The 25,946-nt window shown below is 36.2% G+C and overlaps 3 protein-coding genes across 5 annotated transcripts in view; 2 read left to right on the top strand and 1 right to left on the bottom strand.

Annotated features, from left to right (window-relative positions):
• LOC147828522 (PMS1 protein homolog 1-like) overlaps positions 1-25,946 on the top strand; it is a 165,754-nt gene that overhangs the window by 78,324 nt on the left and 61,484 nt on the right. The window contains exons 12-13 of one of the 2 annotated variants that reach the window (XR_015450649.1): positions 4,883-4,956; positions 12,627-12,704. The gene's annotated coding sequence lies outside the window, so the exon portion shown is untranslated. The remainder of the gene's footprint in view (positions 1-4,882; positions 4,957-12,626; positions 12,705-25,946) is intronic. The other variant, XR_015450650.1, reaches the window with a different exon arrangement.
• The window catches only part of LOC147828523 (fibrous sheath-interacting protein 2-like), a 62,061-nt gene continuing 51,956 nt past the window's right edge, over positions 15,842-25,946 (bottom strand). For both annotated transcript variants that reach the window (XM_087209654.1, XM_087209656.1), the window contains one exon: positions 15,842-18,050. The gene's annotated coding sequence lies outside the window, so the exon portion shown is untranslated. The remainder of the gene's footprint in view (positions 18,051-25,946) is intronic.
• LOC101712087 (peptidyl-prolyl cis-trans isomerase FKBP8-like) lies at positions 18,046-21,164 on the top strand. The gene is made up of 2 exons (XM_087209657.1): positions 18,046-18,511; positions 19,946-21,164. The coding sequence occupies exons 1-2, from the start codon at positions 18,351-18,353 to the stop codon at positions 21,030-21,032; spliced, it is 1,248 nt and encodes a 415-aa protein (XP_087065783.1). The 5' UTR covers positions 18,046-18,350; the 3' UTR covers positions 21,033-21,164.

Here is a 25,946-nt window from a genome sequence, read left to right as displayed (position 1 = left end):
GAGCTGTTTGTATCATTGAAGGCTCTGAAAGTTTCACCGTCACTGTCCTAGGGTCTCCACTGTACTTTTGGCTTCTCTCTCACAGCTTCACGCACTGTCTTCCTGGGGAACCCTGCTTGGTCTCCCAGGCCTGCCTCTGAAATCTAGGTGGAAGCCTCTATGACCTATAGCTTTGTGTTCTGCATGCCTGTAAAACCAGCACCACATCTGTATATATCTATATCTACATATCTTTTTTTGTGTGTATGTATAATTTGGTTGGCCTTACTCAGAGGAATAATTAGGAATAATTTCTAACAAAGCAAATGGTATTAAATTGCATTCTATCTTAAAGGAGAAAAACTATGATGTAGATAAATGGCATAGGTAAGTTTTCAAAGAAATCAAGCTACTCTGAATTAATTTCTAATTGGTCAAGTTTTTGAAAATTTAAGGCATAAACTGCCTATTCACATCTACCTGCAAGACTAAGCCTAATGTTACATCCTTTCTTTTTCCAAAGGAGGAAGAAACAAACCACAAGTGAAGATAGTAGTTTAAAAGAAGCACATTATAAATCAGTAAAATATGCAAGCTTCTTTTAAATTTCTAACTTTTATTCAAATATAAGGCCTATTTGTCCTGTATTTCAAAATCATTAATACAATCTGAGTCTGTGGCCCTTGGAGCTTGACACCTTGGGATTCAGTTTCAGTTCTATCCATGACTAGTACCCACGTTATGTAGACTGTTTAATTTCTGTGTGTTTCCTCTGTGTTAAAGAGGGATAATATTTACCTTGTAGAGCTCATAAAGACTAGGATGAAATATGAAGCAACTAGTACAATGCCTAGAACATAGTCACTGAATGAGTCACATCTTTTATCTCTTTTCACCCATTTAAGGGAATTTTATAATTAAAAAGCAAAGCATTTTTAAAAATGAAAATTCTGTTACTGTGCACCCAAGTATAACATAAATATCTCTTGGTAAGTTACTCATTGTGATAGTATCACAGAATCCCACACCGTCTTAGTGCTGAGATACTGACGAGAATGTGATGCTATACATTCTGGTTAACTTCCTACTTAAGCTAATGAAGGAGAGCCCTTATGTCGTTAAAAAATAATGTATGATATGTCCTATGAAGTTTGCTTTAGAATATGGATTTTTAAACTGATATTTATAACTTCTCAAAGAAAGTAATAAGAGAACATTTTGGAGGCCCATTTCAAGAAATTCTGGACATTAGTTGAATTTGTCTACCCTTTGCTTCTCAAATTTTCATCTTATAATTCCATTTTAGAAACATACAATTCTCCTAAGTATGTATTTTCCATCCATTCTACATCACCATACTTGTTTCTACTATATAAAAATATATAGATTTCTAAGTGTATCTATATTATTGTATATGTATAATATAATGATATGATATATAAGTTAACTTTATGTATCTGTCTTTTCCACTCTATGTCCATATCATAAAAGGCAAGGCCATCTTTTGATTTTGTCCTTATGACCCTTACAACATCCTAGTATATTGGACTTACTAACAAAGTTTTGCTTATCCATTTATTCATTTGATTGATATTTCTTGAGGATTTGCTTTTGTATGCCAGAAACAATTCTTGATGCTTGAAAAATAGTAGAGTACATGTTTAAATGGCAGCCTGTTTCTCTGAGAAACTGAATGTGGAAATAAGGACTGAGATGTATAATGGATGTTGAGAAATGGGAAGAAAGTTCAAATGGGAAGGGGAACAAGGGAGGAAAAGGGAGAAAGGAAGGAAGGGATGAGAAAAAAGTGAAAATAGAAGGAAAAATGGAAACAAAGCTTTTGTACATGGGAAGGGAAGGGGCTTGAGGGGGGATGGAATAAAATAAAATTTATTAAAGATAAATAAACCCCTTCCCCTCTTATAATAGAGTACAAATCAAAATTCTATCTTCTATAGGCCTTATAGTCTATATTTAAGGATTAATAAATTAATACAAACTTAAACTCACTATTTGATGATATAAAAAAATTATATCCACTTATGAAACAGTTTGTTCTGTTTCTGTGAGGTTATTTGCTTATGATAATCAAAATATTAATCTGCAGTACATCTATTGTACTTTAAATGTTCATCTGAATTAATGCTTTTGCACTTCATTTTTTATAACTTAAGAACACCTCAAAAAGTGCCCTTCGGGAGTATCTCATCAATTACAAGTGACTAGGTTAGGGTTAGGTTACATAGTCTGTCAACTTTTAGGGACTAAATGACAAAAAAGTAAAATGTGAATATCTACTATAAAACAGTTTTTCAAGCATTTAAGCTACTATCATGGCATTTTTCTTAGTTCTCTAAATGCCTTTCTTACTTTCATATGTGTTTATGTGTATTCTAAATATTATTTTATGTGTGAAAAATGAGAACACCCCAAGCTATATATATAGTTAACAACAGCATTTTTTACTACTGATTGGTAGCACCTTCTAGAGGCTGTTAGGAATTCTCCTGAACTTTATTTTTATTTTTGCTTATGCATTACTTCAAACATACAAAAAATAGATACTTTTGTGCTCAACATCAAGGTTTAGTAAAAAAGAGCATACTTTCTTTAGTTCCAAGGATCTCTACTGTGGTCCATAACTCAACAACTTGTGTGTCATGTGGGAGCTCTTTAGAAGTGTAGGATCGACACACCGCTGCCCTGGCACCCAGTCTCACTGAATTATAAATTGTATTTTAATAAACCTTTGCTGTAAATATTTCTTAAAAGAAAAGACAATATACAGCTAAGCCTTCTCCTCCTCCATCTTACTCTATCTCCCTCCCTCTCTCTGTCCTTTGAGGGACAGCTATTCTAAAATTGATTTATGTATCCTTCCTGCTATATTTTTATTACATAGGGTTGTATCCCTAAACACACCACACAAACAACTTTTAAACTTTATATAAATTCAAGATTATTTTTCATAGCTACTTGTACTTGTCTTAGTTACTTTATTCATTGCTGGACAAAATACCCAACACCCACAAGTTAAGGGAGGAAAGATTTATTGAGCTCACGGTTTGTAGCGTTTCAGTCCATAGTTGGCTGGCTCTAAGGCAGGGTGGCATGGCAGAGGGGCATCTCAGAGGAGAAACAGTCCATGGCAAGCAGGCAGGAGATAGTGAAGCAGCAAGCATAAGCAGCAAGGCTGCCTTCTGTCCCTTTATATTACATCCAGGCTACAAGCCTATTGATTGGTGCCACTCACACCCAGGGTGGGGCTTCTATTATCCACATCCTTAATCCCAGTATCACATGCCCTAGATTGAGCTAGCTCTGAAAAGCCCCACTTATGAGCTCATGAGGCTTTGGGGGGACATCGAGATACAAGTCGTAACATCACTGTACAGTGTTTTTGAGTTATATTAGTGTGTTGCTATCTTAATAAAAAAATCCTTACTCTAATATTATTAATATTTTCTCTTGTATTTTCCTTTAATGGTTTTCCTACTTTTTCACATTTGTCAGAGACTACACAATGGATATAACTTTATTCAGTCTATTACAGTAGGGATGCTGCTTATTAATGAGAAACATATCTCATGAAAGAAGGGGAAACTTGGGGTTTTGTAAAAGCTGGTAAATAAATATCTATTGAGCGAAGGTGAAAGTATGTCATATATAGGAATATGTAAAAGCGTAGTGGACTTTTGTAGTCAGATTTGGAAACAAAAAAGAATAAAGGGATTTATCAGCTAACATTGCCCACAAGCATCTCTTTTTTTTTTTTCTTTTTTTCCACAAGCATATCTTGACAAAAATGTATAACTGTTTATTTCCTTGGGATAAATTCATATATGTGAAAATTTTGTGTCATTCTATTTCTTCGTTACCATTTTTTTTCTATTTGGGGCATCAGTATTTTTGTTATTTGTAAGAATTCAAAATAAAACAGAATAAAACTTTGTCCTTAGTATTAAAAATTGTTACCAGTTTATTATTTGTACTTAACTTGATGTGATTATTTTACCCTATAGTTTTTTAGTTTTCATGTAATCAGTCATATTAAGAGGTTTCTTTTATGGCTTTTGCTCTTGACATCCTTCTTAAAGAGAATAATCTCAATTCAAAATAATAATAAAAATATATATTTATGTTTCCTTCTTATACTTTTTCATTTCAATTTAAAATTCATATGGAAATTAATTTGGTATGAAAAGTAACATGAGTATTTTACCTTCTTAAAAATATTATCCAGTTGTCTCTTGAACTGAATGAATAAGTCATATTTACTTGTAGTTCTACCTTTATCTTATGCTAACTTATTATGTACAGAATTATTAATAACGTAGCATAAAATAAAGCTGTGTTTTTTGTCTAAATTAGACACATTTTCCTTTCCTCATCTGTAAAACGGAGATAATAAATTCATAAATTCATCACAAATGCTAAAAATACATCATTTAAATGTATGAATAAAACAAATAAATCAAATGTTTATCCATATTATATGACCAGTAAATGAGAGTTTTTTTCCTGTTACATTTTTTTATTAGCCTTAATAGAGTCTATTTTGTTATCAGCACCATTCCTTTTATAATTATTGGTACCTAAGAAATTTTAATATCTAGAAGGAGAAACTTTCTGTTTTTATGTTTCTGTGAAGCCTAGGAGATTATATTCATCTTCATCTGTTAAAATTTCATGTGTCTTCTTTTAGAATTCTACAGATATGTAGATGTTTGAGGCTGTAAATATTGTTCTTAATTATCCTACCTGTTGTTTCTCCTGAGAATTATAATTATGTATGTTGTCTTCTTTAGCTTTTTGTTTGTATTTTGGTATTTGAGTGGGTTTTTTTTTTTTTGCTTCCAATGTTAAATTTTTTAAAACTTATAAAATATTCATTTATTTTCAGAGACTTAATATGAGAATTAAGAAGTTTGATATAATTACAAATGAGGAATTCAGAAAATCACCAGGAACTTCTTGGTAATTCCTGCTTTTCTAATTTAAAAGCCCTTTTAAAATTTTTTTAATGCACAATTTGAAATAGTTTGTTAGTTGATTAATGAGTAATTTCTCTTTCTTCTTTCATTTTGTTCTTAAAGCTTTGGATTCAATATGTCAACTGATGTGTACTGTCACTGTTACAAGTATTGCATAAGTGCTGCTAAACATGTGTATGGCATAAATGCCATCTGTGTGTAACAGGTCTCAGACATTATCCTTTTTTGTTCTGACCATGTTCAGAACAAAACCTAGACTTGGCTCTTTTTTTCATTATTTAAATATCTTGTTTGAATTTTATCAGTAGAGGAGAGTGGAAATAAGGAAGATTTCTATTTTATTCGGTAGTTTGCCAGCATATAGTTTCCTGTCCTTTCATTGACAGTAATCTCTTAAGGAGATGATGTGATAAGAAGAAAGAAACTTATTAGCAATTAGGAGATGAGGAAGAAAGGAAATAGCTAGTGTGGATTTAGGATTGATATTGGAGAATGTTTCTAAATAGTCTTTTTGAGTATTTTAGGAGAAATCAGAATTGCGAGCTATAGAAAAATCATAGATCAGAAAATAAAATTTGGGCAAGGCAGTTAACATACCTCATATAACTTCATACGTTTTGAGCAATTTTTTGAAAGATATAAAGACTACTGAATATGTTATTAGGTTTAATTTTAGTTATTAGAGATTATAGAGTAATAATCATCTAAAATAATACAAAGACTTTGAAAAATAGTATAATTTCACATATTTAACTTCTGTTAAACATATTTAGAAATATGTTCCTGAGGTCCAGGATTTAGCTCAGTGGTTCCGCCGCCTACCTCGCAAGTGCAAGGTCCGGAGTTCAATCCCCGGTACCAAAGAAAAGAAAAATATGCTCCTAACATTTCTTAGATAAATGAATTATTTTAAAAATATGGAATAGTAAGGGGCCGGGGATTTAGCTCAGTGGTTTCGCTGCCTACTGTGCAAGCTCAAGGACCGAGTTCTATCCCCGGTACCCCCCCCCCAAAAATATGGAATAGTAATTTACATTCATAGTGATTTTTTTTTAGAGGGGAAAAGATTTATTGGCTTACGTTTGTGATAATTCTTAAAGTAAGGCAAGATCATAAAGGTTACATTTTTACTATAGTTTTTATTGTGTATCTTACTGTGGTTTCACTTCTTGGAAAATCAGTAGTAACATCATCAGCGTCAGAGACAGTAGATATTTGACTACTACTTAGTACTGAAAACATTAAGTGAACTCAGAGTGTTAGAGCATTCTGAATTGGAAATGGGAACGATTCATTGTAAAGATGTACTTTACATAAGGTTGCAAGAGTATGTGTATGATTTGTACAAAGTAAAGTTGGAATTTTTATAGTTATCCCTTATATGTAAAATTTTGAATTTGAAAGTGTTAAGTAGGAGTGATTGTTTTAGATATTCAGAATTTGCTTACTTTTATTTATGTACACTTTTTAGTAACAGTTTTATTGCTCAAAATAAATTTAATTGCATATGTGGATTGATTAGTATCTACATCAGGAAATATAATGAACAAATCATTAATGTGATACTTTACATTTATACAGTTCTTGTTGCTTTAAAAGTTGCCTTACATTACAAGTTATAAGTATTTTTGTAAACTTCACAGAAATAGGTTAATGTTTCATTTTGCAAATGAAAGACAAAAGTATTTAAATGACTAATGCAAAGTTAGTCCCTTCTCAAATCTCTTTGCTCTTGGTTTAGTTTTTCATTCTGTGTAGTAACTTACAGAATTATGGGTCCAATGATACTTTGTTCTAAAGATATTGATTTGTTTGGGGGTTTTGTTTTTGTGACGCTGGGTTTTCTAAGCACATTCCCTACCACTGAGCTACGTTCCTACTCCCTGTTTCTCTTAGTCATCTCTGAAGATACTAAAATTGTGAGCACAGCGCAAGAAAACATAACCTTACATGAGTTCCTTAATGTGAAATGAAAAAGCAATTTTCTATTGAGTCGTCACTGTGTGGTAGAGGGACAGTAAGACCTGTTTTTTAAAATCACTTTCAGGAGGGGCCGGTGATTTAGCTCAGTAGTTCTGCTGCCTGCCTCGCAAGTGCAGGGTCCCGAGTTCAATCTCTTGTACCAAAAAAAAAAAAAAAAAAAAAAAAAAATCACTTTTAGGAAAAGATATTTAAAAAGAGTAATGATTTTCTAAACCTTTGTGCAGTTATTAGTATTAGTGGATATCACTCCTTAATCCTCACATTTATAGAACCTATCTTGAGAGAAAATGTGGCATAAAAAAGATCAGTGTGTTTACTACAAAGAATATTAGATATAGAGAGTCAATAGCTATGTTTGAGCTATGGCTCTGACCTTAGGAAAGTCATTTATCCCCTTGAACCTTAGTTTCTCACTTAAACAGTGGGGCCAAGAATACCAGTCATTATCTGCCAGGATTATGTGGGATGAAACAAGACTATATATGTCAAAGTATTATATAGTTCTTATTTGTTGCTACTAAATATATATATATATATATATATTTATATATCTCTGTCAATTTTCTGTTCAAAAGAGAGAAGCATATGATTAAACAGGCCTCTGATTCTGAAAGTGTCTTTCAATAAGTAAGATTGACAAATAAATACTTATATTCAGTGGTTATATGTTTTCATTTTCACCATAAGAAAACTTAGGTCTTTAACAAAATTAAGACACATTGGATAATACAATTATTTCATAATTTATTTTTCAAAAAAATCTAGATTTTTAAGTCTTTTAAAACCAATGACAACTGCCATTCTGCTAATGCAGAATATAAACCTTCAACGTGAAAAACACATTATCTGCTAAGTGCAATAAAGCAAAGTTCACTAAAACAAGGTATGTCTGTAATCTTAGGATTCTTTGAAGTCCTGTGGTATCAGTTTTAATTTTTCCTCTTTCATTTCTGATTTTGTTTACCTGAGTCATTTGAGTCACCTTTTTTTTTTTGGTTAGTCTAGCTAAAGGTTTGTCAATTTTAACTTGTCAGAATAACTCTGTTTATCTTTTCAGTTGGCTTTCTAGTCTCTGTCTCATTTATTCTGCTATAATCTTTGTGCTTTCCTTCCATTTTATTTTAGCATAGTCATTTCTTTATTGTGGTTTTTGTTTTGGGTTGATATTATCATAAAAATCTTGAATCACAAATAGAAGTTCCATTGTCCTTGCCTGAATAGTTTCCTTAGAATGACATGTAGAACTATACTTTCCTAACCAAATGTACTATTATAAGATTTTGGACAGTGCACTCTGATAGCAAACAAAAAGAATTATTCCAAGGTCTATATTTTTCTCTCCTTCAACCCTCTCTCTAAGTTAGTTAAATTTGTATATATTTTTACAAGGAAATTCCCTACCTATTCTTACTCTGTGGGTTTACATATTGATGCAAAGATTTATTTCAATCTTTGGAAACTAAAGAATGTACATGGTGAACTCTGCTCTATCTAAAGAAATATTGCATAGTAGGAGGTGGAAAAAAGGAGACTATTATGTCCCCAGAATTTACCAGATGGACAAGCACATCTTGACTTTAGGAATTCCTAACAATACTCTGGAGTTTTTGAAGTTGTTTTATACAACACAAAAGCTGAGCTTTGCCACTCTTATCATGCTACCTTATTAAAATGTATTTGAATGTAGGGTTGTAATTATGTATTTGTTACCAATTTTAGAGGAAGTAAAGTCAATTTTGGGGGTTTTTTGGTACCAGGGATCAAACTCAGGACTCATGATTGCCAGGCAGGTGCTGTCCCTCTGAGCTAAATCCCTGGCCCAATAATGTCAGCTTTTGAGATTGAAGCAGGGGGTGCATGCATTAAGATCACTAAATTTTAGAAGATGTTTAACTTCTTCTCTTTCTAAAGTTTTTGAACTACAGTTGTAATTTGTTAGGGATTATTGGACTGTATTGAAGTGCTATATGATATAAAAAAAACACTATGCCAGTATCTCATGATTCTGACTATATTTATGTTTGATACAGAAATTTGACCAAGTTTATAACAGAAATTTTGCTTTATTAGAAAAGTCCGTTTTGTAATTACTTTAAGGTCTGTTTTTTGTAAATTGGGTTTTAAAGGGGCATTAAACTGCTATTCTTGCTATCTTTAATGAACTGACAGTTCATTTCATCTTTTGGTTGCCATTTTTGCCTTTATCTCCCTGAATTATATGAATTGCTTCATTCTTTAGCACATATTGCTTTAAAAATCTCAGTTTTCTAACAAAGCTTCTATTTATTTATTTCTACTCCTAATTTTTCTTCTATAGTTACCTCAACTGTTTCTTTTTAATAATACCAATTGGTTGGTGTAAGTTTTCATATGAACATCTTAGAAATATAAAACATACGTAATTACTAGAATATACATGTATATCCAGTTGTAGCAATAACTCACAATTTTAAATGGTTTGGAAAAGAGCTTAAAAGTCTTTAAAAATATGTACTATACTTTTTGTAAGTTGGTACACTAAACATGTACATAATTTTAAATAATAAACTTTTTTCTTGATCAACATTCTGACATACTGTTTTAATTAAATAAGATAAAGATTAAAGTAGTTTGGATAAATGGTTACATATAGTAATAAAATTTATGAAGGCTGAGAGATTTTTAAAGTCTGTAGAACTCATGAACTTTTATATCATATGATTTTGTATTATATACACATATTTATATATGTACATATATATGTAGACTATATTTGATTAAAAATCAGACAATCATGTAAATCTATGGTAGGTTTCTGAAGTAACATCATTTTACTACATTGCAAACAATCCTTTTTAGATTTCATAATAAAATTCATATTTTCCTTGATTTTTACATATAAAAATACCTTTTATGCTTTTTTTCAAAACTTAAGGAACAGAGGCTGCGGTTATAGTTTGGTGGTAGAGTTTACATGCCTTGGTATCTATAAGACCCTGCATTTAATCCCCAGCATCTCCATCCCTCCCCTTAAAAAAAATCCTTAAGCAACAAATAGAATTTCCATTAATATAGATAGTTTCCAGAAGGATCAGAAATACTGTTGTGACATAATGACCTGACTGAGGCCCCTGTACTGCCAAAGTGCATTTTTCTAAAATTTAAAATCATCTATACCTAAGCTAAAACAGAAAAGAAACTACTGGAAGACCTGAATGCTTTAATCTCGAATAAGCAAAGAATATATAGATTACATGTTTTTCCTCATGTATTCTGCCAAAGCATAGACAGTCTCAAAGACTCTTTAAATGTACATGTCAATGAATTTGTTTTTCTAAAACTAATTGAACAAATGTCTCTATCTTTGGAAAAGAAAAGAAAATGACTGAAACACTTTGGACTCCTTTGATATTTTCCCTTGACTTCTTCTCTAAGTGTTATATATTAAAAGTAAATATAATGGCTAAATTAAAACATTTTACAATATTCTACCAATTCTTTAATATTTTCACATATATTGACTTTGTAATTATCTTACAATTGCACTAAAGTTGTTGTAGAGCAGTTGCAAAAGAAACTGTTCAAATGTGACCACTTTTATGGAAAACATCAAGGAAAATTATAAGTGGTTCAGGATGTGTATTGTTTAAAAACCTCTGAGTTCATGGAGAAAGAAGCATATCTTTTCCTTAATGACTAGAATAACCCAAATTAATATAAAAACCTTTATGTTATTGGTAGCTATGGGTCAGTATAATTTTGGAGTATTCCAACAGGAAATGAGGAGTAACTTTTATGTAAAATGCCAAATTGGCACTTTACACCTGTCAGTGTGTATCCTTTAGAACAGCTGTGTCTTTTATTATCAGTAAACAGATGCAGAAAGTAATGGAATGTTTTAAAGCAATATGTTAATCCTGTCTTCCACTACTGAACTGTCTCACAGTATAGTGATTAAATATTGACTGTGCAGCTGTTACTTACAATTATAGAATTTCTTAGTTAATTTCTCCTTCCTGAACCCAAATGTTTTAATATTAGAAGACCTAATGTCTAATCTTTATGTATTTCATATAAGCTATTTGAGTATTAGGGTGATAAATTTATGTGTGTAAAATTCTTATTAACTATTTCCATGAATTGACTAGTGTTCTTGATAGGATAAATATTTCTTAAATCTGTTTATTTTTCAAGACTTGTCCATGAATGTAAAGATGATTATTAAAATATCATAACTTTAGGTTTATACTTGAAGACTGCCATCAATGTACTAACTAGGAAATTATGACTCTTTCATTAGATATTTATGTGCCAGAGTGCATAGTGCTTTCTTTTTTTTTTTTTTGGTACCGGGGATCGAACTTATAGCACTTTCTTGGGATGATGACTTATTCAGGCAAACCATCATGCTAACTATTTCAATTACTTAAATTAAATTTTAATAGCCTTATGCTTTGATTCTGACTATTTGAATTTTAAATGATTTTTATTTTTATTAATATATGTATTCAGTTCATAGTGTTTACATTCTTTGTATGGAGTTCGTACATGCACATAACACATCTTCATTCCCTTTTTCATCCCCTTTCCCTCCCCTTCCTTCCCCCTCCTTCTCTCTCTCCATCCCCTTCCCATTTGAGAAAGATCTATCTCCCTAGTTCCTATTATCTATCTTTTATTTTGCTCTTTATAATCTGGGTTTCTCATAAAAGAGAAATAGTATGATTTTTAAGCTGTGTGTCTAATTTATTTCACTTAACATTGTGGCCTTCGTGTGCATCCATTTTCCTACAAATGACGCACATTTTTCTTTATGGCAGAGTAGTACTCTGTTGTATACAAATGCCACATTTTCTTTATGCAGTCATCTGTTGGTGGACATATAAGTCACTTCCAAGATTTAGCTATTTTGAATTGTGCTGCTATGAACATGGAAAAGCTGGGTCAAATAGAATTTCTAGTTTTTGTTTTTGAGAAATTTCTCTACTGATTTCCAAGGTGCTTGTAGTAGTTGACATTCCCACTTACAATATAGAAGAGTTTCTTTTCCCCTGCAGCCTTACCAGCATTTGTTATTATTTGATTTCTTGGTGATGGCCGTTGTTTTTGTGCTAACATAGAACCTCAGTGTTGTTTTAACTTGCATTTGTCTAATGGGCAGTGATGCCAATGATTTCTTAGTGTGTTTATTGGCCATTTGTACTTCTGTAAAAAGTTTCTATTTATCTCAGTTGCCTACTTTGGTGCTCTAATTTTTTTTGAATTCTTTATATATTCTAGGTCCTCTGCCTGAAGAACAGCTGACAAAAGTTTTTTCCCATTCTATAAAACTCATTATGTTTTTGTGCCATTACCATGCTGTTTTTATCACTGCAGCTTTGTAATGTAACTTTAAGTTTGGAATTGTGATGCCTCCCATGATTTTTATTAACCTTGTCAGGGGAGATATTTAAAATGTTGCCTCAGTATCACCTTGAACCAATTGTGTTGATCACAATTTAATATATAACATTTGTTGTGCTCTGACTCTATGAAAAGTTTTGTACAAAGTACTTTATTTATAATATTATTGCCCCATTTTATGGATGAAAAAATTCAAATTTAGAGACATAAAATAAATTGACCAATATCTTACATCTAGGAAGTAGTGGAGCCTGATTTGAACCCTGGCATTTTCACTCTTTTGCTTAGCTCCAGGACTTGGTATCTCCTCGCATAATGACTGTGAAAGCTACCCTTCAGCACCATCAGGGGTGAGCCATGACACAGGTATCATAATGCAGTAATGGTTTTCAAATACCTCTATATGATTTTACTCTAATTTTGTTACTTTGTAGAGATAGCTCCAGCAATCTTTCTGGTCCTCTTCCTCAAAATAAACTTTCTTTGCTTCAAGAGATTTTAAAGAGTAGCATTTTGTAGTTTCTACTCATGCTATATTATTTTATTTATGCCTTCACATAGAAATATGTTATTATTAAAATATACTTTATTAAATTAATGACTTCTATAGATATTAACTACTTCTATTCTTATTTTGTCATTTATCATAGCACCTATATTTTATATATAAAAAAAGAAACTCAGAGATGCTTAGCAAATTGGCCATGATCACAGATACCAAATGATATTTGTGTGCATTTGCTTCCTCAACTCCCCTAAATTAAAAGTGTCTAGCTAATCATTTTCATAGAGAGAGTTAAGATTTCAGCCTCCAACAGATGGTTATTTCAGTGTACTTTCCGTTGACACTGAGGAGAATGTTTATAAGATTAACTAGGATCAGCGATGTCATGAGGCATCGCTAGAGGAAATTTAATATAGAAGTCCATTATAAGGTAGTTCTTAAGAGGCAAAATGTTCTTGCATGCAAGCTGTCTGAAATATAAGAATAGAAACATTTTATTGGCATGCAGTAACAAGAAATGCCACTTTATATTATCAGGTTTTAAAATGAAAAAATTTACATATTATGTTAAATTTAGCCAGCTCTATTATAGTTATTCAGTATTACTGTTTTATTCAAATCATTTTTTTTGCTGTCCATCAAAACCTAACATATAGAATAGAAGGTAAGCAATAAAATTATCATTTTGTACTATGTAGTAGAAAACTTTTCCAGACAGAAATAATAATTTGCCTTTTGTTACCGCTTTCTACTTTGAAGTCTTTTTAAAAGTGAAACTTTTTGAGCAATTGTAGATTTGCATGTATTTGTAAATCATGCAGAGAGAACCCGTGTGCCTTTACCCAGTTTCCCTCAATGTTACAAAACACTACAATGTTACAGTCAGGACATTAATGTCAATACAGCCAAGATGCAGAACATTTCCATAACTACAAGAATTCCTCATGTATTATACTCATAATTACATATTCTCATGATATTTCTATAATTTTGTCATTTCAAGAATATTATATAAAGAGAATCATACAGTATGTAACCTTTGGGGATTGTGTTCTTTTTTTTCCAGTGCAATTCTTTGGATTGTTAAATGTATCAGTAGTTTATTGATTTTGTTATTCTTGAGTAATATCCTGGTATCAATGTACTATACTTTGTTTAACCAATCACCCACTGAAGAATATCTTGGTTGTTTCCAAAACAATGTAAAACTACAACTAAAGTTATATAGTAACATTTTATAGTGTAGTCCATGATCAATTTTGAGGGGTTTTTGGGTTTTTTGCTGTGTGTGTGTGGGGGGGTTGTGTGTGAAGGATTTAGTCCAGGGTCTCATGCATGCTAGGTAAGTACTATCAGATAGCCGTACCCCTAGCACCCAGTTATTTATTATATAAATTGTGAGACTTAGGCCCCTCCCCTCCCCTCCCCTCCCCTCCCCCCCCCTCCCCTCCCCCCCCCCTTTGTCTCCTCTCCCCTTGCCTCTTCTTTTTTATTTTTTTCCATTAAGTTTATTGGTACATTTTAGGCATACAATACCGTTACATTCATCATTGGAAACTTGTACCTTTACATGATGTATCTTGGTTCTTTTCTCCATTGCCCTGCCCTCCCTATTTACAAAGACTTTGTTTCCATTTTTTCCTTTTCTCATATTTTTTCCTTTCCCTTCTTTCCTTTTCCCTACCCCTCCCACTTCCCCTACCCCTTTAGACCTTTCCTACCTATTTCACATTATCAATTATACATTTTTTGGGGGGGGGTACTGGGGATTGAACTCGGGACCTTGGGCTTATGAGGCAGGCAGTGGAACCACTGAGCTAAATCCCTGGCCCTATCAATTATACATTTTGATCCTTATTTACACTTTCAGTTTCTCACACCAGAGAAACTATTTGGTATTTACACATGTGTGTCCTGTTTATTTCACTTAAGAGTATGGCCTCAATGTGCATCCATTTAGCTATAAATGACTCTAGTTTCTCATTCTTTATGGCTGAGTAGTACTCCATTTTATAAAAAAAAACCACATCATCTTTATCCAGTTTCCAGTTGATCGGCACTTGGGCTGCTGCCAAGTTTTAGCTATTACAAACTATGTCACTATAAACATGGGTGCACATATATCGCTGTGATATGATTCTTTTAATTCTTTTGGAAAGATACTCAGCAGGGGAATAGCTGGGTCAAATGGGACCTCTAATCCTAGTTTTTTGAGGTATTTCCATATTGGTCGCCAGAGTGATTGCACCAGTCTGCACCCCCACCAACAATGGAGAAGTGTTCCTTTCTCCCCACAACCCTGCCAACATTTGTTGTTGGTTGATTTCTTGATAGAAGCCATTCTTTCTGGGGTGAGGTGGAATCTCAGTGTTGTTTTCATCTGCATCTCTCGAATGACCAGTGATGCTGAACATTTTTTCATATGTTTATTTGCTGCTTTTACTTCTTTGTCTGAGAAATGTCTGTTCATTTCAGATGCCCATTTTTGAATTGAGTCTTTATATTTGGAGGATCTGATTTTTTTCAGTTCTTTATGTATTCTAGATAGTAGACCTTTGTCTGAGGTACTGCTGCTAAAAATTTTTTCCCATATTGTAGTTTGTCTCTTAATTCTGTTGGTGGTTACTCTTGCAATGCCGAAGCTTTTTAATAAAATGAGATCCCAGTTGTTGATTCTCTGTGTTAGTTCCCATGCTACTGAGGTTTTGTTCATAGTCTTTTCCTACGCCAATGTTTTCAAGATTTCTACCTAACCTAACTTCCAGCAAGTTTAGTGTTTCTGTTTTAATATTTAAATCTTTGATCCACTTTGATTTTAGTTTAGTGCATGGTGAAAGATACGGGTCTAGTTTTAATCTGTGGCAGGTTGAAATCCAGTTTTTCCAGCAGCATTTATTAAAGAGGCTATCTTTCCTCCAGTGAGCGTGGTTGGCTCCTTTGTCAAAGATGAGGTGGCTGAGTATGTCTGGAGTTGTGTCTGCATCTTCTAATCTTTTTTTTTTGTACCAGGGATTGAACTCAGGTCCTTGCGCTTGCGCAGCAGGCGACGAAACCACTGAGCTAAATCCCCACCCCTGCATCTTCTAATCTATTCCACTGATCCTGGGGTCTGTTTCTTTGCCAGTACCATGCTGCTTTTTTCAGAGTAGCTTTGTAGTATAGTTTCAAGTTGGGGATTGTGATACCCCCTGTCATGTGTCTGTTGCCTAGAATTGCTTTTGCTATTCTAGGTCTCTTCTGGTTCCAAATGAATTTTTGGATTCTTTTCTGTGAAATATACTGTTGGGATTTTAATCATGACTGCATTGTTTTTTGTTTTCTAACACTGGGGTTGGACCCAAGGCCTTTGCACTGAGCTACATCTGCAGCTCTTTTCATGTTTTATTTTAAGAGAGGATCCCACTCAGTCACTGTATCAGTCAGTTCTTACTAGAGGAACAGATTTAATGCAAGACATACAAATATGTAAGAATTTACAAGATTGGCTTACAATGGCCACCCACAGAGTAAAATGAGGAAGAGTGTGAAAGATCTGTGTGTAGGCAGAGATCTGAAGAATCAAGTTGAAGGCCTGCAGCTCACTGTAGTGTCCCCAGCAAGTCCAAATAAGGAGGCCGAAGGGTCTGCATCATAAGACTGAAGAGTTGGTGCTGGCGGGCAAAGGATCTGTGCTGGAAGACTGCAAATGATGGCCAAGGTGAAGGCAAAGACTGGAGTTCTACTTGTACATCTCTTTTTTATTCATGAAAAGAAAACCAAATTTCATAAGAGAAGAACAATGGTTAATACACTGTGAGTCATTATCTTCAAAGTAGTTACTCAGAATACAAGACACAGACCAAAATCATTCCTACAAGGAAGAAACAAACAGATAATGACACAAAACTTCTGTGCCCTCAGCACTGCTGCTGAGCCACACATATTCAGTTTTCTAGTAACACTATATTTCCAGGATTATACAATATAAAGATTTGTATAGCATAACAAGAAACGGATTCCTCTTTCATGGGGCCATCAGTCAAGGACTGATGTGGTGATTTGAAGATGTCTGATTCCTAGGCTTCTACTTTTTTCACCTTCAATATGTATCTTGTACCGCAGTCTAGGGTAGCTATTCTAGATCCTTTAATCACATTAACATTCCCACCAGTTGGCAAAGGAAGGAAAAAAATAGAGAGCATTATGTCTTTTATCTTTAAGGCTCAAATGAAAGTTGTATACCACTTCAACTCATACCCAGCAGGAATCAAGGCTGAGAAGAACACTTTTTATCTGGTATGTACCTTGCTAAAACTTGGATGTTCTATTACTAAAGAAAAACATAGATCTTAGTAAATAATAGTACTGTCCCAAGGTGTGAGGGTACCATTGTGTATACATTTTTGCTTAATGTTTCTGTTTTCAAACTGACAGTTCAGCCCCACTTTCCTCTTTGCCCTGTGCCCTAATGCCTAAAACCTGCATGCTTCAATCTTTCAAAAAAAATAAATTTCTCATATTCTTCAGGAGGAGGAAAGGAATAGAATAGTGCTCTGACTGAGTGGTTCCAGGGGAAAAGACTTCAGACCTCAGTCTGGCTTACCACATAAGTCCTCTGTGTAAGTCACCTTTCTGACACTGACAGAATACATAGGAAAATTAACCTTAAGAAGGAAAGTTTTTTTGTTCATTTATTTATTTGGAGGAAAGATTTATTTTTGTTCATCGTTTCACAGGTTACGGTCCATGGTCCCTTGGCCCCATCACTTTGAGTCCAAGGTGAAACCAGACATCATGGCAGGTAGTGCATGGCAAAACAAAACTGGTCACCTCATGGTGGCCAGGAAGGGATGGGGGGGATGTCCACCATCTCCCAGTAATGCCATCAGATTAAGAATCCATTGAATATTGCTGCATTGTGGACAAAGACTTCAACATGAACATTTGGTGGACATTCCAGATCCAAATCATAAAATGCTCCTCTGGTACTTGATGCTTCCAAGGTTTAGAGCTTTCTAGAATTTGCAGGGCATATTATCTCATTATCAAACTGTCCCCACCACAGTAACTTAAATTCTAGCTTCCTTTGTTCTACTAAATCAGATGCTACATCTCTATCTATATTATATCATCCAGAATTTGAAATATCTTGCCAGTAGTATTCTTTTTTCTCTTCTTGTCCTCTTGGTGTTGCACCTTCACAATTGTCTACCATTTTGATGGAATTTCTTCAAGAAGAGAAAAGGCACATCGTTAATTGGCCATGTTTGACTGAAAGCTATTTACAGCTTTGTGTGAAATGTGCTTATCAACCATGCCTGTTTCTGTTAATGTTTTTAGCCTTGGCACTCTTAACTTTCAGAAGCAATTTGAGGAAGACAAGCAAAGAAAACTGAAGAGAAATTGGCTACAAGGAAGAGGACTGTCATGTCACAGAAGCTGTGAGAAGAGGGCTGGGGGCAGGGAGGGGGCACAGGACCCCAGGCGGGGGTCCTGGAGCCGAGGGCCAGTTCCCATCCCCCAGAAGCATGGCATCGTGTGCTGAGGAGCCCTCTGAGCCTGCTGCCCCACTGCCTGCTGGGGTTCCCCCACTTGAGGATTTTGACATGCTGGACAGGGTTGAGGATGCAGATGCTGAGGAAGAGGAGGAAGAGGATAATGATGACCTGAGTGAGCTGCCACCACTCAAGTGTTACACCCAGTGAGAGAGAACCAACTAGAGACCGATATTAAATCCACACAGGAGTTTATTACCGGCCGGGACCCGGGTCGAGCATCGGACTCAAGCCTCGACTTGGGGTTGACAAACATGTTTTATACACCTTTGAGGCCAACAGTTTCTAGGCCCCCCTATGGGATAGAACTAGTAAAGCAAGCAAAAGGTACAGAAGCGGAAGGTCCTGCTGTTAGAACATTTGTAAAACAATAGTTGATTAATTGTAGTTTCTTTTTTTTTTTTTTTTTTTTGGTACCGGGGATTGAACTTGGGACCTTGCGCTTGTGAGGCAGGCGCCGGAACCACTGAGCTAAATCCCTGGCCCAAATTGTTGTTTCTAAGAGACTCTCTAAGGGGAGGAGGGTTTTGTTGTTGTTATTGTTAAGTTCTTTTATTGGTACATTGTAGGTATACAACAAAATTACATTTCTCACTGGGAATTGTACCTTTACATAATGCATCTTGGTTCTTATTTTTTTCCCCATTCCTAGCCCTCCCTTCACGCCCTCCACCCTTCCCTATTTACAAAGACTTTATTTCCATTTTTTCCATTTCTCAGCATTTTTCCTTTCCCTTCTTTCCTTTCCCCTGCCCCTCCCACTACCCCTACCCCTTTGGACCTTTTCTTCCTGTTTTGCATTATCGATTATTCATTCTAAGGTACATTTTAGGTATACAATATAATGACATCCATCATTGGAAATTTGCATCTTTACATAATCTCTCTTGGTTCTTATTTTTCACCCTTGCCCAGCCCTCCCTTCAACCCCTCCATTCCTCCCTATTTACAAAGATTTTGTTCCTATTTTTCCATTATCTCATATTAATGCCATTCCCTTCTATCCTTTCCCCCAGCCCTCCCACTTCCTTCCCCTTTGCCCCTTTTCTTCCTATTTCACATTACCTATTATACATTTTAGTCCTTATTTACACTTTCAGTTTCTCACACCAGAGAAACTATTCGGTATTTATACATGTGTGTCCTATTTATTTCACTTAAGAGTATCGCCTCAATGTGCATCCACTTAGCTATAAATGTCTCTAATTTCTCATTTTTTATGGCCGAGTAGTACTCCACTTTATTAAAAAAAACCACATTATGGAGATACCTCAAAGAACTAGGACTAGAACTCCCCTTTGACCCCACTATTCCACTGCTGGGGATCTTCCCCAAAGAATTAAAAGAATCATACCACAGTGATATACGTGCACCCATGTTCACAGCAGCACAGTTTGTGATAGCTAAAACTTGGAAACAGCCCAAATGTCCATCAACTGGAGACTGGATAAAGAAAATGTGTTTGTTTTATAAAAAGGGAGGAGATTTTTAAGCTTCCTCCTTCTGAATTCACCTAAAGGGCAGGCAGGTGGGTCAAACAGCAATATGGATTCTGTCTTGCTAACTAGGGTCTTTCACGAGGACATGGGACAGTCCCCAGTGGAGGAGGCTGAGCAGCCTGGGGCGCTGGCCCGAGAGTTCCTGGGCTCTGTGGAGCCTGTGGCTGCGCCAGCTCTGGCCCCCAAAGAGTGGCTGGACATTCTGGGGAACAGGCTGCTGAGGAAGAAGATGCTGGTCCCGGGCCCACCCGGCTCCGGCTGCCCCACCAAGGGCCAGGTGGTCACGGTGCAGCTGCAGATGTCGCTGGAGAACGGCACGTGGGTGCAGAAGGAGCCCAAGGTGGCCTCCACCCTGGGGGACTTCGAGGTCATCCAGGCCCTGGACCTCAGCGTCCGCCTCATGGACGTGGGCGAGACGGCCATGGTCACTGCGGACTCCAAGTATTGCTACAGCCCGCAGGGCAGCAGGAGCCCCTACATCCCCCTGCACGCGGCACTGTGCCTGGAGGTGACCCTGAAGACGGCAGTGGACGGGCCCAACCTGGAGCTGCTCACTGTCCAGGAGCCCGTGGCTCTGGGCAACCAGAAGCGTGAGTGTGGCAACGTCCACTACCAGCGGGCGGACTTCGTGCTGGCCGCCAACTCTTATGACCTGGCCATCAAGGCCATCACCTCCAGTGCCAAAGTGGACATGACCTTCGAGGAGGAGGAGCAGCTGCTGCAGCTGAAGGTCAAGTGTCTCAACAACCTGGCCTCCTCACAGCTCAAACTGGACCCCTGCCGCGCCGCCCTTCGCTCCTGCAGCCTGGTGCTAGAGCGCCAGCCCGACAACATCAAGGCGCTCTTCCGCAAGGGCAAGGTGCTGGCGCAGCAGGGCGAGTACAGCGCGGCCACCCCCATCCTGCGGGCGGCACTGAGGCTGGAGCCCTGCAACAAGACAATTCACGCTGAGCTCTCAAAGCTGGTGAAGAAGCATGCGGCACAGCGCAGCACAGAGACTGCCCTGTACCAGAAGATGCTGGGCAACTCTAGCCGGCTGCCTGCCAAGTGTCCCAACAAGGGCGCCTGGTCCATCCCATGGAAGTGGCTGTTTGGGGCGACCGCTGTTGCCCTGGGGGGTGTGGCTCTCTCTGTAGTCATCGCTGCCAGGAACTGACCACCCAGGTGGCCACCTCGCCCTCCTCACACCATGGGCCCCACCCCGTCCCTCCTCCCCCAGGCTCCCTGTCCACTGCCCGCTGGCCTAGCCCCTCCCCACGGGCCGGGGCAGGAAGGACGGTGAACGGAGTGACGGGCCTACGGAGGGCGGAGGACGGTGAGGTGTGGCCCGGAGGGAGGGAGCGGCCGGGGTGTGTGGGGGTGCTCCTCCAGACTAGCTCCCTGCCCCCACCCTGTCCCCAGGGTCAGGCCTCAGATTCTCTTTTCCACAGCCCCGGGCGGCCTGCCCCCAGCCCCGGCCCAGCACCAGCCCTCCCACCTGCCTATTGCCCTGTCCACTTCCCACAGTGAAATAAAGCCTCCCCCGCTCCCCAAAAAAAGAAGCTGTGAGAAGAAATTATTTCAAAAATAATAGAGTAGTCAGCTGTGTCCCCAATGTAGCAATATTTGATGGCATTATTAGGAAATGTTGGAAGATGAGACAGATAAGTGACCATCAGATTTGACGGCATGGACTTATTGGTGAGTTTGCCAAAAACTAGTTTCAATAAAGTTATGAGGATTCATGTAAAATGGATAGAACAGTCATCGATACCAGACATGGGATTAGAAAGACAGAAGAAGATTCATCAGCTAGAAATGACCCTTATACACACAAATACTGTATTATCAGTTATACCTGCTCACTAAAAATTTTCGTATCCTTCAAAAAATTTTTGTAACACTTACTGGTTTTCACAAATTGTAGTTTAGTACTTGGTAATTTCATATTCATGGTAAATTTATAGAGCATAGCTACTGCAAATGACAAGACTCTCTTCTTAAGTGGAATACTGTATGTGACTTGGTAATTCTTTAAATGTAAGGAAAGGGTTTCTGTCTTTAGCAAACAATGATGCCATTCATTAAAATGAGAAATAGAGGAAAAGCAACTATTTTTTAGTACTGGGGATCAAACTCAGACCTTGCACTTGCGAGGCAGATGTGGCACCACTGAGCCAAATCTCTGGCCCTCAGAAAAGCAGTTTTGAGGGAAGAACTATAGGGATCAGAAATAATTTTAGTTATTGACATATTGAATTAGAGGTTCCTGAAAGATCCTCAACTGAATATGTTAGTAAGTCCATTTGTATTTACCTCTGGGTGGTTTAGGATACAATGCTCTTTGAATTCAGTCTGTATGTGTTACGCATGTTTTTAAAATTTTTTATTAGTACACGTTTGCAGTACCTAATGATTACATTCCTTATGGGGAGTTGATACATGTATACAACATATCTCATTCTTTTTTCATCCCCTTTCTTTCCAATTGAGTCCCTATTCCTCCATCTCTAGGTCTGCTTCTCATATGCAAAAGCTCTGTATGTTTCCAATTGTCTATCTTTTACTTTGTCTTTAAACTATTTATACTTTGGGTTTCTCATTTAAGTGTGGTTTAAGTCTGATACTTAGTTATTCATTTGTTTTCTAGGTGATCTATTTGTGATAGTGAGGTATCAAGATCCTCCATTATAATCACATCAATGCTTATCTGGTCATTTATGTACATTAGTGTTATTTTATGCAGTTTTGTGCACCAGTATGGCAATTTTTACCTTTTCCTGTTGTACTGTTCCTTAATCAATATGTAGTGACCTTCTTTGCCTCTTCTGATCAGTTTTGGCTTGAAGTTCACTTTGTCAGAAGATAGCATAGCTACTTCTGCTTGCTTTCAGACTCCTGTTGTGTGGAACCTTGTTTTCCATCCTTTGATTTTTTAGTTCATAAGTTTCTTTTGGATTAAATGTGCTTCTTGCCCAGTATGTCCCAGACTTACAAATAATTCAGATTTGTTCTAAGTCTGACACAGTGACTGCATTGGCACAGCAGAGTTCACATGTTCCACAAATGTTGGCCTTTAAGGTTTGTGTTCAGAAGTCTGCCGTGACTTTAATGGGTTTACCTTTATAAGTGACGTATTGCCTTTCTCTGTGTGTTTTTAAGATTCTGTCCTTATGTTGTACTTCTGGGATTGTGACTATGATGTGTCATTTTCGATCATCACTGTTTGGGTTCTGTATGACTGAGTTATCTGTTTGCTAAATTCTTTCCCCAATCTTGGCTCAGCTGTGTCTCCTAGTTCTGACACTCTTCCTCACATTGGTCACTTTTGCTGCCCATACTTTCAGTTTAATTCTTTATCTCCTGGGTTTCTTGTTCTTGTTTTTTCCGCATTTTCAAATGAAGATTTTATTATTCTGGATTTTTTTCCCCCCTTTTACCATATCATATAATTCAGCCATTTGATCTTTTATTTCCTTCCTGTTGTTGCCCTGTGATCAGCTTTGGGAAAGCTGGGATTTTTGGAGGCATTTTGTTGCCTTGTTTTCTGTTGATTTTTAGGCTGAGGGTTAAGGGTCAATTTGAGGGGCAGTATTTTTTTATTATGAAAAAATGAAACCAAATTTTATAACAAAATAATCGATGAATAACAATAGTTAATACTCTGTGTATCATTGTCCTCAAGGTAGTCAGAGAACAAGACATAGACCAAAAAGATTTTTACAAAGAAGAAATAGCTAATTACATAAAACTTGCTTTACAATGAAGATAGACTAGTATGACAAATGAAACAAATTAGCATATTCATTAACATATTTCTCCTGGCTTGAACCTCTGGTGGGACCTGCATGATTGTCCCATCAGGTGGCTTGTACAGTAAAGTTAATAAAATTAAATTAATTTAAAAATCTATAAATGGGCCAAATCTAGTTTATTGCTTGAACTTAAATAACTACTGCCTAAATATAAATATTAATACTATTCATACCAATTTTAAAAATCATTACAGTAATCAACAAATTTATTTCATTACATTAAAAGAAATTTATTTATATTCATTAATAGTTTATCAATCATTAATTCTCTAAATTTTAACATGGAAATCTTATAAGTACCCCATTGCTGGTGTATATAATGCGGTGTATATCATGTGGTGTATATAATGTGTGTATAATGTGTGTTTACAGCTGCTGTAACACAAATAGCTGTATTAGAAATTTTTTATACCATCTCAGTATTTTCCTTAAGAAACTATAACATGATGACATCTGGTATACTAAATCAACACTTTTCTTTGTGTTACTGTAATCAAAGACTTCCTGAGAAGGGATACAATTCACCTGTTGGGACAGTCATGCATGTAACACTGATGTTTGCATCCATTTACTTACGGATGCCTCTAATTTATCTTTGTTTATGGCAGCATTATACTCCATTGTATATAAATATCACTTTTTCCTTATCCATTCATCTTTTGTTGGACATATGTGCTGTTTCCAAGATCTAGCTACATATTACAAATTGTGCTGCTGTAAACATAGGTATGCATGTATCGCTGTAATATGATTTTAACTCTTTTGGGAAGACACCAAAATGTTGGTGGGGATGTGGGATAAAATGGAAACATTTTATTAGTAGTATCAAGATCTATTTGTAAGTGTATGCTTACCAGTAGTATGATATTAGCTTTGTTTGCATTTTGGTATTTATCTACGTCTTCGAACTACTCAGTTTAATAGGCTTGGACTTGGTTGCTGTATTGCAAGGAGAGAATCCTTACAGGTTATGTCAACATCAGTAGATCGAACCATACATCAGTCATATGCATTAAAACTTGTGTTTTTTAAAACAATTTTACCTTTATCAGTGGCACATACTGAGTGTATTATACTGCTACTAACATGTAGACTGTGATATGGAGAGAGGAAGGAAGGAGGTTGGAAGAGAAAAATGAAGATGATAATTCATTAAGATGACAAGGAAAAAGAGAAATAGTAATAGATAAAAAACAGGTGATCTGACTCTATTGGAATTATTTTATAGCTGAAGTGAGGGCTAGTGTTGAGGGGATTTGAGAATGTTTGTGGGAGTGGGAGGAAGGGATTCAGAGGAAATGTTATAGTTGGAGATTGGGGGAAGCTGTGAAAGTGTTAGAACCTATTACAGTAATACGTTGGTAGTTAGCTTATGTTTGGATTCCCTGTGCACAATTTTGGTGAAGGTTACCCTGACTTGCCCATGAAAGGTACTATTAAAACATTGATTCATTCTTATTCTCTTTGCACACATACAGACACCTCCGACATATAATCACATGTAAGGAGAAATAAAAGAGGGGGAAGATAAAGGAATAGAAATAAAGAGTGGAAAAAGAGAATAGATAACCACAGCGGGGAGAGAGGAAAGAAGAGGAGGAGGAAAAGAAAAGAAAAAGCCAAGCAGTTGTAGAAACACAAAATCATAGCAACCTCGCAGTCCTGTTTGTATTAATTAATCCTGTCTGAGTTAAATTGCTGGACCCTCTTCTTCCCCATGCTTTGTTCAGTTGTCTGCTAGTGAGCAAGGTTGCTTGTAGACTCAGATGGCACTCTTGGTCTGCCTCCTGGCTGCAGGCTGTGTTCAGGGCATGGCTAACTATGGGCCTTTGCATTGGTCCACCCACCTCAGTTAATATTGGGAGGCAGGTGTAATTGGCCCAGCATCCAGTTCTTGGAGCAACAATAATGTTGATAGCACAAAGATAATCCAGATATTAGCATAAGGTAAAATCCAGTCAATGGCCACAACATGCCTGCACTGGTGATCATCCACAATAATAGGGTCAAAGACAAACCGAATGTTGACATACCATAATAGCCAATAAAAACTGCCACTGTACTACCCTTAACAGAAGAAGAGAGATCTTCAATAGCAGTGTAGACACAAAGACAAAACAAATATTGACACACACTAAATATCTACTAAATGCACCATTAACAATAGAACAAAGTTGTACAACCATTAACAATAGAAAATAATTCAATAATAATAGCATAAACTAAGTATCTGAAATTAATGCTTAATAGTAAGTGGTACTAATAAAAATGAAGGC

The sequence above is a fragment of the Heterocephalus glaber genome, unplaced genomic scaffold, assembly GCF_053883595.1.
Source record: "Heterocephalus glaber isolate CG9 unplaced genomic scaffold, H.glaber_assembly_v1.0 deba00001058, whole genome shotgun sequence".
In the NCBI taxonomy this organism is placed as follows: domain Eukaryota; kingdom Metazoa; phylum Chordata; class Mammalia; order Rodentia; family Bathyergidae; genus Heterocephalus; species Heterocephalus glaber.
The sequence above is the reverse complement of the archived record's forward strand: the minus strand, read 5'-3'. Positions and strand labels throughout refer to the sequence as shown.

What these genes read in the sequence shown, in the direction of transcription:
- LOC101712087 (XM_087209657.1), top strand. Translation starts at nt 18,351, where the DNA reads ATGGCATCGTGTGCTGAGGAGCCCTCTGAGCCTGCTGCCCCACTGCCT. An exon ending in AGTGAGCTGCCACCACTCAA is followed by an intron (nt 18,512 to 19,945) that starts GTGTTACACCCA and finishes CTTGCTAACTAG; the next exon opens with GGTCTTTCACGAGGACATGG.